This window comes from Chanodichthys erythropterus, chromosome 4 (assembly GCF_024489055.1).
Source record: "Chanodichthys erythropterus isolate Z2021 chromosome 4, ASM2448905v1, whole genome shotgun sequence".
Classification (NCBI taxonomy): domain Eukaryota; kingdom Metazoa; phylum Chordata; class Actinopteri; order Cypriniformes; family Xenocyprididae; genus Chanodichthys; species Chanodichthys erythropterus.
Genome location: NC_090224.1, coordinates 13,232,864 through 13,245,514, shown reverse-complemented (window position 1 = coordinate 13,245,514; position 12,651 = coordinate 13,232,864). Strand labels below are relative to the sequence as shown.

At 36.4% G+C, this 12,651-nt stretch overlaps 1 protein-coding gene across 6 annotated transcripts in view; it reads left to right on the top strand.

Annotated features, from left to right (window-relative positions):
• enah (ENAH actin regulator) overlaps positions 1–12,651 on the top strand; it is a 97,385-nt gene that overhangs the window by 59,594 nt on the left and 25,140 nt on the right. For 3 of the 6 annotated variants that reach the window (XM_067384150.1, XM_067384155.1, XM_067384149.1), the window contains exon 4: positions 9,776–9,848. In XM_067384150.1, coding sequence (XP_067240251.1) covers positions 9,776–9,848 — 73 coding nt within the window. Of the gene's footprint in view, positions 1–2,312; positions 2,688–6,944; positions 7,124–9,775; positions 9,849–12,651 lie in introns of those variants that run through there. The other 3 variants (XM_067384153.1, XM_067384152.1, XM_067384151.1) reach the window with 3 other exon arrangements.

Below are 12,651 nucleotides of genomic sequence, written 5' to 3'. Positions count from 1 at the left end.
TGTTGTTTTTTGTTTATCTCCCACCTTGACATGACTGCTAGGAATGTGTGAACAAAGGAATGATTGCTTACTGGCACAGACAGGCAGGTGTTTGTGGTTTAGGACTCGGATGTGAATTTTGTTGTAGTGCTGACGGGCCGGCAGCTTTCGGGTAATTTAGTTGCTCTTGGTTAAGCTCATCCAATACCCTGGCTTAGCTGAAGCAGTGTGATTTCTCACGCCTTGAAATCACAGTGAGGAAAAAGACCTTCTCCTCTACTTAAATAATCACCTTGGCATAGCTGAACTTTTCTCTTAAGATATTTTAATCGAGATATTAATAGTATGGCTGATACAATAAGGCGATAATTATGTTCATCTTATGGCCGATAACTGATAAATGACTAAAAAAAAAAAATTAATGGAAAAATCAAATGGAAATGAGTATGCATAACATCAAATATTGACAGATACCAAGCAATTAATAAAAGGAAGTTTAATATCAGCTGATAACTAATGTGGTACCAATGTATTGTGCAATTCTTAATGTGTCTCTCTTTCCAGTAAAAAATAAAAGTTAACAAGATTTTAAAACAAGATTAATGTGCCTGATGAGTGAGACTGAGATACATGCACTGCCATTCAGAAGTTTGGGATTGGTAAGATTAATGTTTTTAAAAGAAGTCTTTTATGCTCACCAAGGCTGCATTTTTTTTTTTTTATTATTAAAAATACAAAAATAAAAAATAAAAATTGTGTAATATTATGAAATATTATTACAAATTAAAATAACTGTTTTCTGTTTGAATATATTTTAAAATGTAATTTATTCTTGTGTTTGCAAAGCTGAATTTTTAGCATCATTACATGATCCTTCAGAAATCAATATGCTGATTTGCTGCTCATGAAACATTATTATCAGTAGAAAACAATTGTGTACATTTTTGTGAACAGCATTTCATTTGAAATAGAATCTTTTGTAAAGTTAGAAATGTCTTTACTGCCACTTTTGATAAATTTAATGCATCATTGCAGAAAAGTATTAATTTCTTAAAAAAAGAAGAAAAATCTTACTGACCCCAAACTTTTAAGTGGTAGTGTATAATGTTACAAAGCTGTTCTTTTGAATTTTTTATTCATCAAAGAATCCTAAAAAAATTGTACACAACTGCATTGATGATAATAATAACAAATGTTTCTTGAGCAGCAAATCATCATATTAGATGATTTCTGAAGATTCATGTGACATTGAAGACTGGAGTAATGATGCTGAAAGTTCAGCTTTGCCATCACAGGAATAAATTACATTTTAAAATATATTCAAACAGAAAACAGTTGATTTAAATTGTAATAATATTTCACAATATAACTTTTTTTTTTCTTCTTTTTTTTTTTATTAAATAAATGCAGCCTTGGTGAGCATAAGAGACTTGCTTTAAAAACATTAAAAATCTTACCGATCCCAAACTTTTGAATGGCAGTAATTATAAGGGTTTCTGCTCTTCTTAAGCCAGAAGACCCCCCCCCCCCCTTTATATAGTTTTCAGATTAATACCCAATGTTTTTTTTTTTTTGTTTTTTTTTACCTAAAATAAAAATCTGATCTGTAGAAGTCTAGATGGCTCACACATCCTGACCTTCATTTCATCACTTCTGAAATGGAAAGATAGAGGAAGGAAAATTCTGGTAGGAAAACTAGAAGCACAGGAAAAATAACTTTGTATAGTCAGAAAAGTTGGTCTGTTTCACAGAAACTGTGAATGGTAACTGTTATAACAAATACATGTGATCATTTATGATCAAATGGCGCTCTAATTTTAGGTATCGGTCACTAGCTTCCATATAGCATCCTGCCTAGACCAGTAGCTTAACCACAACATGTGTCAAGGTCATGAGTTAAGGTTTTGTGCCACCTTTCTGTGTATAAATACTGTCTTGTGATGACCCGTTGACAGTCGTCAAATATGTGGGATTGCATGAGCTCATCCATGTCAGAACAAAGCAGGCTTTTCACCCCGTTCAACTGTAGACCCCCAGGAGCCTGCTGCGTCTGCATCTAGAGGTCTAAATGAAGGTCTTCACAGTTTGGCAGGACAGGTGTTTATCTTTTGAGACATGGTTCCTCTGAGGGGAAATATTAGGACAGAACATTCCTGAGCCAAAAAGAGTTTGTTTTTCTGGCTGTGGAGCCTGAATATGGCTTGAAAAGGGGTGGGGTGGTCCCCGTGTCTGGTATGTGTTCTTGGTACCACATGACCACCCAATTGCTCCAACAGCCAAGGTGGGAAAGATGACGTTGTCAGCCCCGAACACTTTTTATCGATGAGATCATTCTCTTGCCCCAGACTCCTAGTAGTCCTCGTTGCAGAAGGGTTTTCTCTACAGCTTTCTAAATAGCTGCAGAGCTCGTCTTGCCACTTCTTAAGTTCTTCCAGGCTGCAGGTTAGCTTTGTTGCTTTGGAACTAGCTTCATTTCAAGTTCTGAGCTTAGTTATACAGTTTCATTGTTCAATTTTTCTGGTTGGAATTTGACTCAGGTATACAACATTAGAGCTCAATATCTCTACCACAACTCTCCCAGAGGGACTTGGTCTGGGTTCAGAGCATCAGAGCAGAAAGGCAGGCCTGCAGGCACCTGCCCATCATGCCAGCCCCTAGAGTGTACCGCTTCCCGCAGAAGATCAGCCGCACTGAGATCATCTTGAGGAGTGAGTTTGATGGGGAGGGAAGGGGCTTTAACCATGAGAGACTCCCAACAGGGGCAGTCAGGTACAACTCTTTTCCAGGATGTCACTTTTGGGTTCTGATAAACTGTAATGTGCTTATGGTATGTAGTAAAATGGATATGAATAAAGCAAAAAATAACATTTAGATGTACAGACATCATCTAAAAAATCTGATCTTTGTAAAAATCTGGATCAGTAGATGATATGCTGATTGCCTGCTTGTCATATTCTGTTTTAGAAATGAGCATTATCTCTCTGAGCACCAATGAAATTAATGTAACATGTTTATCATAATGATGGTTTGAATATTTGGCTTTATTAACACTTTAGCTGCAAAATACAAATGTGTAGTGCTTGATTTGAAGTGTACCATTCATAGACTGTTGCATGAGTTTGATGGCAGGATTATCAGTTTGGCTGACCAATGACATTTGAAACGATCATTATTTTTGCACTTCGGTTTGTTGCCACTAGTGGCGCAGAGTTACTTAAGCTCTTCCCAACATGACTTGAATGCACCATTAAAGGCTATTTATGAGTTGAACACATATAAACATCCCAAAATCTCATAATTATGAATGGGGAAACTGGATTTTTGTTAAGTCCAGAGATTCTGAGTTGAGGCGTCAGTGAACAAACATGTCGGATGCAAAGGATGTTTTGTTTTTTTTTCGTTTACTATAAAATTAATTTGCATGTACAAAATACCATAGTATTGTGCAATTACAATAAAATATATAACAATTCCATTTATAGTACCTTCATCAGTTGAATAACATAAAGCAAAAACACACCATTCTTTTCGCATTATTTTTATAATTTTGTAGATGTGGAGTTCTTGTTGGATTTTATGCAAATAAAGGTACATCATCATCTTACTTTGTCTAAGGTTATTTGCACACACCTAATGTCATAATTATGACTTCTCAACTCGTAAATGTGATCTTCCCATGAGTGCTTGAGCGTAGCATAAGTTCATAGCAATTAGCAAGTTTCCTCAAGCTATGACAGGAACTTAATTCTGAAATTGAATTTGTTGAAAATGCAAACCAAAATATAGGTATGTTAATTGTGACTGCTGACAGATTTCATCTAATCAAACCACTTAACCTCTCCACACTCCTTTGCTGAGGTTTAACATCACAGCCATGCCAAGTTTATCACGGAAAACCATTAAATGTCTAAAACAGATTGTCCATAACGATCCAAGAGCTGATCTGTTTTTCTCAGTAAAATGTGTGCTTGTTTTAGCTCTGTGTGCTGAGTCAGTCTTTTCACTCCTTTACCAGCCATTCTCACATTCTCAGTCTTGCTTATCCTGTAGTTTTTTTCTCCATTTGATTTGCCTTTCCAAGATAATACAGTTTTCCAATGTCATTTCATTTTCTGTCAGAAGTATAAGTGACGTGTTTGCGATGGTCTACACAATGTAATAAAGCTTGACAATAGCCTGTAAAGATGTCCATTATCTCAACAAAAGTTGCATTGTATATGGACAGCGGTTCTACAGGATGTCTTTGTATAAAAGCAGTCTTGTTTTCTTATTTCAGAAGTGCTAAATATGATTGTTTACACTCTGCACATGTTCAGAGGTGGGGTTGTTTTGCAATCAAAAGTGTGTTCTTGTTTCATTTAGACTACAAATGGCAGAACTGTTTCCAAGCAGAGCTTCTTTTATTAGGCAACATTGCATCAAAAAGCCTCCCCTCAATGATTTTGCAGCTCATTCTTGCCACTGCATTCATTTGCTCACACCAAGTGGGATCAGGTGATGCTATTTAGTATCTCTGGGGTAATGCAGAACACTGAAAACATCAACACCTTGTGGATGAAACAGTTGATCTAGGGAACCCAGAAACTTCTACTATCTTTAGGACCCAGTTCCAATTCTTGTAGTACTTTGTGTTTTATTTTAATTTGTTTATTTTGTACATTAGAGGTTATCATATCTATGTGGACATGATAGACTGTGTAACTAGATGGACTAACATTTTAAGCAAGTTTGTAGTAAGTAGAACCAGATATCTGCTACTATGTTTAGGTCCCTGTTCCATTTCTTACCAGACTTTCGGTCTCTGACTTGGAGCCCTGAGTGACGAGACTTGCCAAATTCATGACACCATATTCATTATATCCCAGTATGTCTGCAAACACACCAGATAGTCTTGTTTGACTTTCTGAGCTTTCTACTACTAAGACAGAAACCTTGATTCTGCATACGTTGACATACAACATTTCTTTTGACTCGTATAAATTGTTTTAACTGGTTCACTGACGTATTCACTATCCAATCAGAATCTGTTTAGAGCTAGAAGAGTAATCATTTGCTTCCTCATCTTAAAATTATGCAGCCCTTGACTCTGATTTCCCATTTGTGGAACCACAACTGTGGAATTAATTGGAAAGCTTGTGCCTGTGTTGAGCGACACACATGAGTAAAAAGGGGATTTGTGTCTTGTATTTACAAGGTGACAGCATCAGGGTGTGGTAATGAGGCTGTGTGTCAGATGTTTGTTTTTCCCAAATGCTGCTGTAAAACAAAAGTTGTCTTGTCTTTGAAGAACAGGTGGTTTATCAATCCTGGACCGATTGGCAAGCCTTTGGGCACAGTTAATGTGCTTGCTAAGGGAAACATCCCAATTACTTTTGCTCATATAGGTTTAGGGATTTAAACAATCACTTCATGTAAATTAGTTGCTCCACTATTACTTCCATGTAAATCAATTTTTGTCCAGACCAGCCATGATAGCGATGGGACATTTGTCAATCAGCTGCTTTCTGTTTCTATTACTTTGTCACACCTAGGGTATTTATGGGTTACTGTGGCTGTTAAAGAGATCTTAAAGGGTCAGTTCACCCAAAAATGCAAATTCTGTCATTAATTACTCACCCTTATGTCATTCCACACCCGTAAGTCCTTCATTTATCTTCGCACAAGCAAAGATATTTTTGATGAAATCCGAGAGCTCTCTGACTCCTCAATAGACAGCAATTTAACCACCACTTTCATGTTCCAGAAAGATTCTAAAGATATCGTTAAAATAGTCCATGTGACTTCAGTGGTTCAACCTTCATTTATGAAGCGACGAGAATACGTTCACAAAAATGAAACAAAAATAGCGACTTTATTCAACAATATCCAGCGCTTCTAGGTTCTACATCAGAACGCCGGCTCAGTTTTGGCCCACGCTGTTCACGTGAGCAGCACGACTCGTGTGTGATGCTGACGCAGGATCCGGCCAATAATAATTCTGCGTTCTGACATAGAACCTGGAAATAATCTTAAAAATATATTTTTTGCATTCCACAGAAGAAAGTAATACATGTTTGGAACGACACAATGATGACAAAACTATTCCTTTCACTGTAAGCTCTGAAGTCTGAACAATCCAGCAAGTTATGACTAATATTTGTTATTTTCCTTAGATAGATAAATGTGCCAAAAATTTTGTGTTAGAGAATAATGAATAATAAATAGTGCAAAAAATATACAAAAATAAATATAACAATATTCTTTTATATATTAGTATGATATATATTTATATATTTTATATTTTAGTATTTGTGTAGTACATATAGTAAGTACTGTAACGCTGTCTAACAGCGACACCATCAAGTTTCAGAGGGATGCAGTGTTTATTTTTCCTCCCTTAAGCTCATAGTGGTCTTATTGTGGTCCTAATGTGTGGTGTGGATTTTTAGAGATGCTTCAACTCTGAAATTAAAGCTGCCCAGTGTATTTGTGGCTATTAGTTGCTGGTGACATCATCCGATAACTTGATTTCAAGCCCATTATTTGGTCCTGTGGCTTTTGAGACAAGCTATGTATCTCCCTGTGAGTGCTTAAAGAGACGTCCTGAGACACATTTGATCCATCGTGTGGAAAACATTTTCTGTTTCCAATTTTTCTGAAATGTATATCTTAAATTGTCCTTTTGTAGGTAGCTCACTAGGTTTCAGAGGCACAGTCTCAGTCCTTCTGTATCTATTCTGTTTTTCTCGAAAGGGTTAAGCCTATAAATACTTCCATGGTTTTTCTCCACCCACCTGATTGTAATAGTTGTGATGTGATTGTAACATTGACCGCTTTACCCTTCGCCCATCCAGGCATGAATAATTGATCAGGTCCGGAAAGTGCAATAAGTGGACCACATCCTGCTCTGTGAATGTTGTGGCAGAGCGTCTAACGTCTAACTGCCAGCGTATTGGTCCGGTCTTATTTTTACCACAGCAGTGTTTGCCTGAGAATAGCCAGAACAACATGCTGCTTTCTCTGAGATCTCATGGAGTCATTGATGGCAGTTTGGGAGCTGATGCGAACGGCTCTAACGCACTTGTTACAAGTGCACCTAAAGACCAAGATGGACTTCTACAGTACATCTGCTGTCAGAAGAGGCTCGGTGGTTCCCTCCTCTCATGTAGGTGCTATTCAGATTCTTTAGCTTTATGTTAGTTCGTAAATGGTCCATTTAATAGGTAAAAATGGAGCTGATGTTTGAGTATGATCTTTGGTTCCACTGTTTGGTGTTGTTTGACTAATTTTTGTGTTAAATCAGAAAGCTAAGTGGCACAAATACACAAATGCAATTTAATTATGCATCCAATATTCTTTTATTATTTTTATAATTAATAATATTATAAAATGAAAAATAATACATTTGTATTACATATGTATATTATATTTAATTTTATTATTTTATTATGCATATTTGTAGAATAGGAAGTACACAGGACATTATGCTATCAGTTTGTGATCTAATGGTAGTACATTACCAAACTGGCTTGAAGGAGGATCAGTTCATATTAAAGCTGACACTGAGTGCTTTTGGGCCAGAGCCAGCATTTAAAGTGCTGTTCGGATTGGCCAGGTTAAATGGGCCAAGTATGCTTGCCTTTGTGTCAGAATTTCAAATTGCAGTCATTGCACTTGAAAATCTCTATAAAGTAGCCATAATAACCAATCAAGTTAATATTTGTACAATTTGACCTCCGTATCTGGAGAGGCTAAATCTGCTGACTCATTAGATATGATCTGTTTTTGACTTTGATAATTTGTGATTAGCTCAACTCATTTTAAGAGTAATGTTTGTTTCTGTTTCAAGGAAGGAAGAGAAATGGATGGTGCTTGCTTATATAACAGGGCCTTTTACATACACATTAAGGCTAGCGTAGGTGTGTTTTATGTGTTAAAGACAAAGAACATTTGAGAAGGGAATTTGTAGAGTGCGTTACACAAACATGGACAATCAGGAACGTTTGGCTTTCTTAAAGGGGTTCACAAAACTGTAATGTTAGATTAGATTTGACAGATGACTTGATTACTGCTTGGCTTGTCCAGATGGCTCAGCTATAATGTCATGTTTTTTCATGGAGTCTTGTGCTGTCGGGAGAGTTGTACATTCAGACTTGTTTAATCCAATTAACGTGTTCTGCAAGACATTTGTTTCTGGTTAAGGTGAAGTTTAACTTTGTTACTCGATGTGCATTGCATGCCATGCATCTTCTTTGCTCCAACTTTCATATTGATTAAAAAAAAAAAAAAAAAAACAGCACTTTATCCCAAGACAGATGTTGTTTTATGTTTTGCTATTTTATGATGTTTTTAGTTTTCTTTTTTTTTAAATGTTGTGTTTTGTTAAATGTTATATTGATTTTGTTATGGTTTTATGTTTTGTTTGTTTTACATTTTATTATGTTTTATGTTTTGTTATTTCTTAGGTTTTATGTTTGTTTATGTTTAGTTTACTGTTATTTATTTATTTATTTATTTTTAGATTTTGTTATGTTTGTTAAATGTTTAATGTTTTGTTATGTTTGTGCTTACATTTTATTATTGTGGTATAATCCCTTTCAGATAAATCCATGCGAAACGTGTAAAAACTAAACAAATTATTAACTGTTGTTCCTATGTTGGACAGAAGGTCTCAAATCTGCAATGTGGACCAGACATTTTGCTACGTAGTAAATAGTTTAGCTATGTGGCTATTTAGACTACCTTCCCCCACTAAAATGATCAAACTGCAGGAAAGAAACAGGTTTAACAGGTCAAAGTATAAAAAAGGTTTTGTTTTTGCAATGCCCTGCTGTGTGAAGCAAGTAAACAGGAAATGGCGGAGGGCATATGTAGTCTGGTAATGAGCGGCAGAGAGGGCCTTACCTCCAGACTCTGTAAACAGACCTCTCACCTGCACAATGCTGCATTGATCGATCAGTCAATCGTGTCACGGCAGAGACCTGTCCTGGATTCGTGCTAAGCTTTCAAATCCAACCTGGCAAAAGTAACTGGGCCTCTGTACCCAAAATAAGACAATATCAAGGCTCGGTTTTCCATCTACATTATATATTCCCGGCATGTGGTCGTCATTCAGTCTTTCTGGGGCTGGCATAGATAATACAGTCATGTTAGTTAAATCACAAAATAAAATCATACATCCTCTTTAATTTTATGTATATATATATATATATATATTATATACTGTGAACATGTTTCTCACACATAATTATTACTACCCCTTTTCCAAATAAGATATCTGGACCATTTCTTATAAAAATAAGTTTTATCCGTCGGTTTATAAGGCATATTTTCACATGCAACCACTCTACCTAGTTCTGCTACCCATTCCTGAAAGGAAGGGGCTTCCTCTGACTTCCAGTTCCTAAGAATTATTCATCTGCCAATCATTAAAGTGGTTTGTTCCCAGTATCTTATGTGTTTGTCACTTTATCTACATTATCGACATTTCAAATGCCCACTTTCAGCCTGGCTCTGACTCTGTTTTGGTGCTTAGATATTTTTTAATGCACAGTGACTTGAACTATTGCTGATGGGTTCTTTTTACAGATAATCTTTTCCCCTTTCCCTGATATAAAATGTCCTAATTAACTCTTGCTGTCCAGCACACCTGATCGATGTGTCTTGCAGCCAGCGCTCCATGTTTCTCTCTCTCTCCTGTTACTCTTTTGGGGCCTGTCCAGTGCACTTTACATTATTGATCAGATTTAAAAGTCTTTAGTGCTTTACCGTTAGTTTTCAAACTGATGCTTAATTCAGATTTTTCCTCTTTCCACAGGCCCCCAGTTGCCAAGACAGACCCCTCAGGTGCAGAATGGCCCTTCACCAGAGGAACTGGAGGTGCAGAGAAGGTAAATGCCAAAGTTGCAGACACTGACTGCAGTAAATGGTACAAATAGGTCTTGATGTGAAGAAAGGTTTCATTCAGCTTAAATCAAACAAAGCCTTCAGATCATGTAGTTCAAATGATGCTTATTCATCATTTAAAGGTGTGATGAGTAATTTATTTGTTTCATGGGCTTTGTTTTCCCAATAGAACAGTTTTTTTTTTTTTTTTAGGTGTAAAATTACACTGTAAAAAATGATTTTCATGATTGATCACATTTTTTCTTTTGTCAAATTAACTTAGATAATTAATGTGGTTCAGGTAACATAATATTTTTCTGTTTCTGTTTCTTTAAACCAATCGTCTTCATTGTATTAACTCAAATTTTTATTTCTACGAACTCATTTTAAGGCAACCAGGTAACTTACTTTTCTAAGTTAAACCAACATTTTTTTTTTTTTTTACTGTGTAGTTTATTGGGGAAAATGGCTTGGTACACCATGATGTCTTGAACACAAAACAACTTCCACCTTATGGAAGAACACGTGCACTCATAGATCCAGAGTTGACATCTGCATGTGTGATGGTGAGAATATGAACCAGGTGAACCCTCACACTGCAGAATCAAACACAGATAGTGCAGCAATGTAATGTTAATGTCTGTTGGACTAAGTTCAGTTAAATCCCCACTTTGAAGCTCTGAATTCGCTTTTTCATGAGCATGTTTTTATCAAGATTTCTGTGGACTTCAAAGGATGACGGAGGCTGTTACTCACCCAGGTCTTGTTAATGAAAAGCTTTTCTGCAATGAGTTCCCAAAGGAAGCAGCAGTCAAGGTTGAGGCTGCTTGACTGGAATATACATGCTCAAAGCTTACAACCTGCTTGACAGATTCTTCTTTCTACTTGGATAATACCATACTATTGATGCAGTTATTGCATCTTTATTGGGTTTTATTGCAGTAAGGCTTAAAATGTGTGTATATATGGATGGATATGGAGATGTAGAGTAGGTAAAATATTCTACAGCTGTGCTACATGAGTGTTTATCCATCAGTGATGCATAATTCCGTGAGACGTACCCAAAGGAGTCTAGGACGCTCTGTAGAATACTGAACATGATCTCAGTCTTTTGATGGTGACTCAGCATTGGTCATGTCCTACTTTTTTGCTACAGAAGAGATGTCAAATCTTCATAGGCTTTATCTGCAGAGCTCTTGCAGCCTGTTAAACATTAACTGGTGTATTCCCTGCGTGCTGCAAGCCAAGCGAGGACGCCGTTGGACACCGCTGCGTGTCCTGCATAACAAACATTGTTTGGCTGTCTTTTTTGCTCCACACAGACGTGCTCAACGGCATAGTAAAGTGCCTGAGGAGTGTACACTGATTCAGTACACTGCAGACACGATACTGATTTGTAATCATTTGTGTCAAGTGTTCACATCATGGCTGTGTTTTTGAGTTTTAAAATAGTGTGGGACGGACAGTGCTTGCATACTCTTGCATATGGGTAGATGCTGTGGAGAGCTTAATAGCTCTGGCCTTCCCTTCAAAACTGGCTATTTTTCAAAAATAATGTTCCGTGAAGTGATTGTTCTGTTTTATATTCTATTGTTGTGAAGGTCACTGAGTCTTTGTAAATTTTGTGAATTTATATTGCAAAGAAAATGAACCAATATCTATCACAAAATGTTCTCTAATTGCCATAGGGTGCCCCAAGACCCCAATTTGGACCCAATTTCAGCATAAGCTGTGGTAGAACACCAACTTAGACCCCGTTTTACCATAAATATGCTTTCATGCTGCACTCTAAAAAATGCTGGGTTAAAACCAACCCAAGTTGGGTTGAAAATGGACAAACCCCGCGAATGGGTTGTTTTAACCCTGCGGTTGTGATTGCTGGGTAGTTTTATTTAACTCAACTATTGTTTAAAAATTACTGTATTGCTTGCTTATAATGAATCCAAAGTATAACCTTTATATGTTATACTTAAAAAGTTGGGGGGTGAAGATCAAGGAATATTGTACTTAATTTGTCTTCTGGCAAACATTTAAGTGTCTTCTGTTGCTTCCGAAGGGCAGTACTAAAAAAAAAAAAAAATTAAACAAAATAAGAAGAATTTGAACATCTTTATCCTGTTCAAAAGTTTTCACCCCTTACTATTAATGCATCGTATTTCCTTCTGGAGCATTAGTGAATGTTTGAACCTTTTTTATTAGTTGTGTCTGAGTCCCTCAGTTGTCCTCAGGGTAAAAAGATGGATCTCAAAATCATACAGTCATTGCTGGAAAGGGTTTAAATATGCAAAAGATGCTGGAAAACTGAAGGATTTTTCTAAAGAACAGAGCTCAGTTTAACTGCTCAGGACAAACAAGGGACTCATAAACAACCATCACAAAACAAAAAAAAGTCGTAGATCATCCAGGCAACCACACACACTATTAAGAATCAAGGGTTCACCCTTGAGCGGGGCATTTTTTAAATTCAGCTATTTTTTTGTCTTGTGGACCATATGTAAACAACATTTTTTTTTTTTTTTTTTTATGTGGAATATCTTACTCAGGACAGTACTAAATAAAAAATAACATGCAGATTGTATGATCCAATCTTATTTTTTTTAAATTATTAAGATTAAGAGTTACTCAATTCAGGCATCAATTTTAATTGTTGATCCACAGTCAGTCATACAGGTTTTCAGAAACATGAGGGTAAGTAAATAATGGCATAAGTTTAATTTTGGGGTGAACGATCCCTTTTATAGGAAGTCTTAACCATCATTCATACATTCTAACAGATTGTGTTCGTCAGCCAGGTGTTGTAGTGTACAT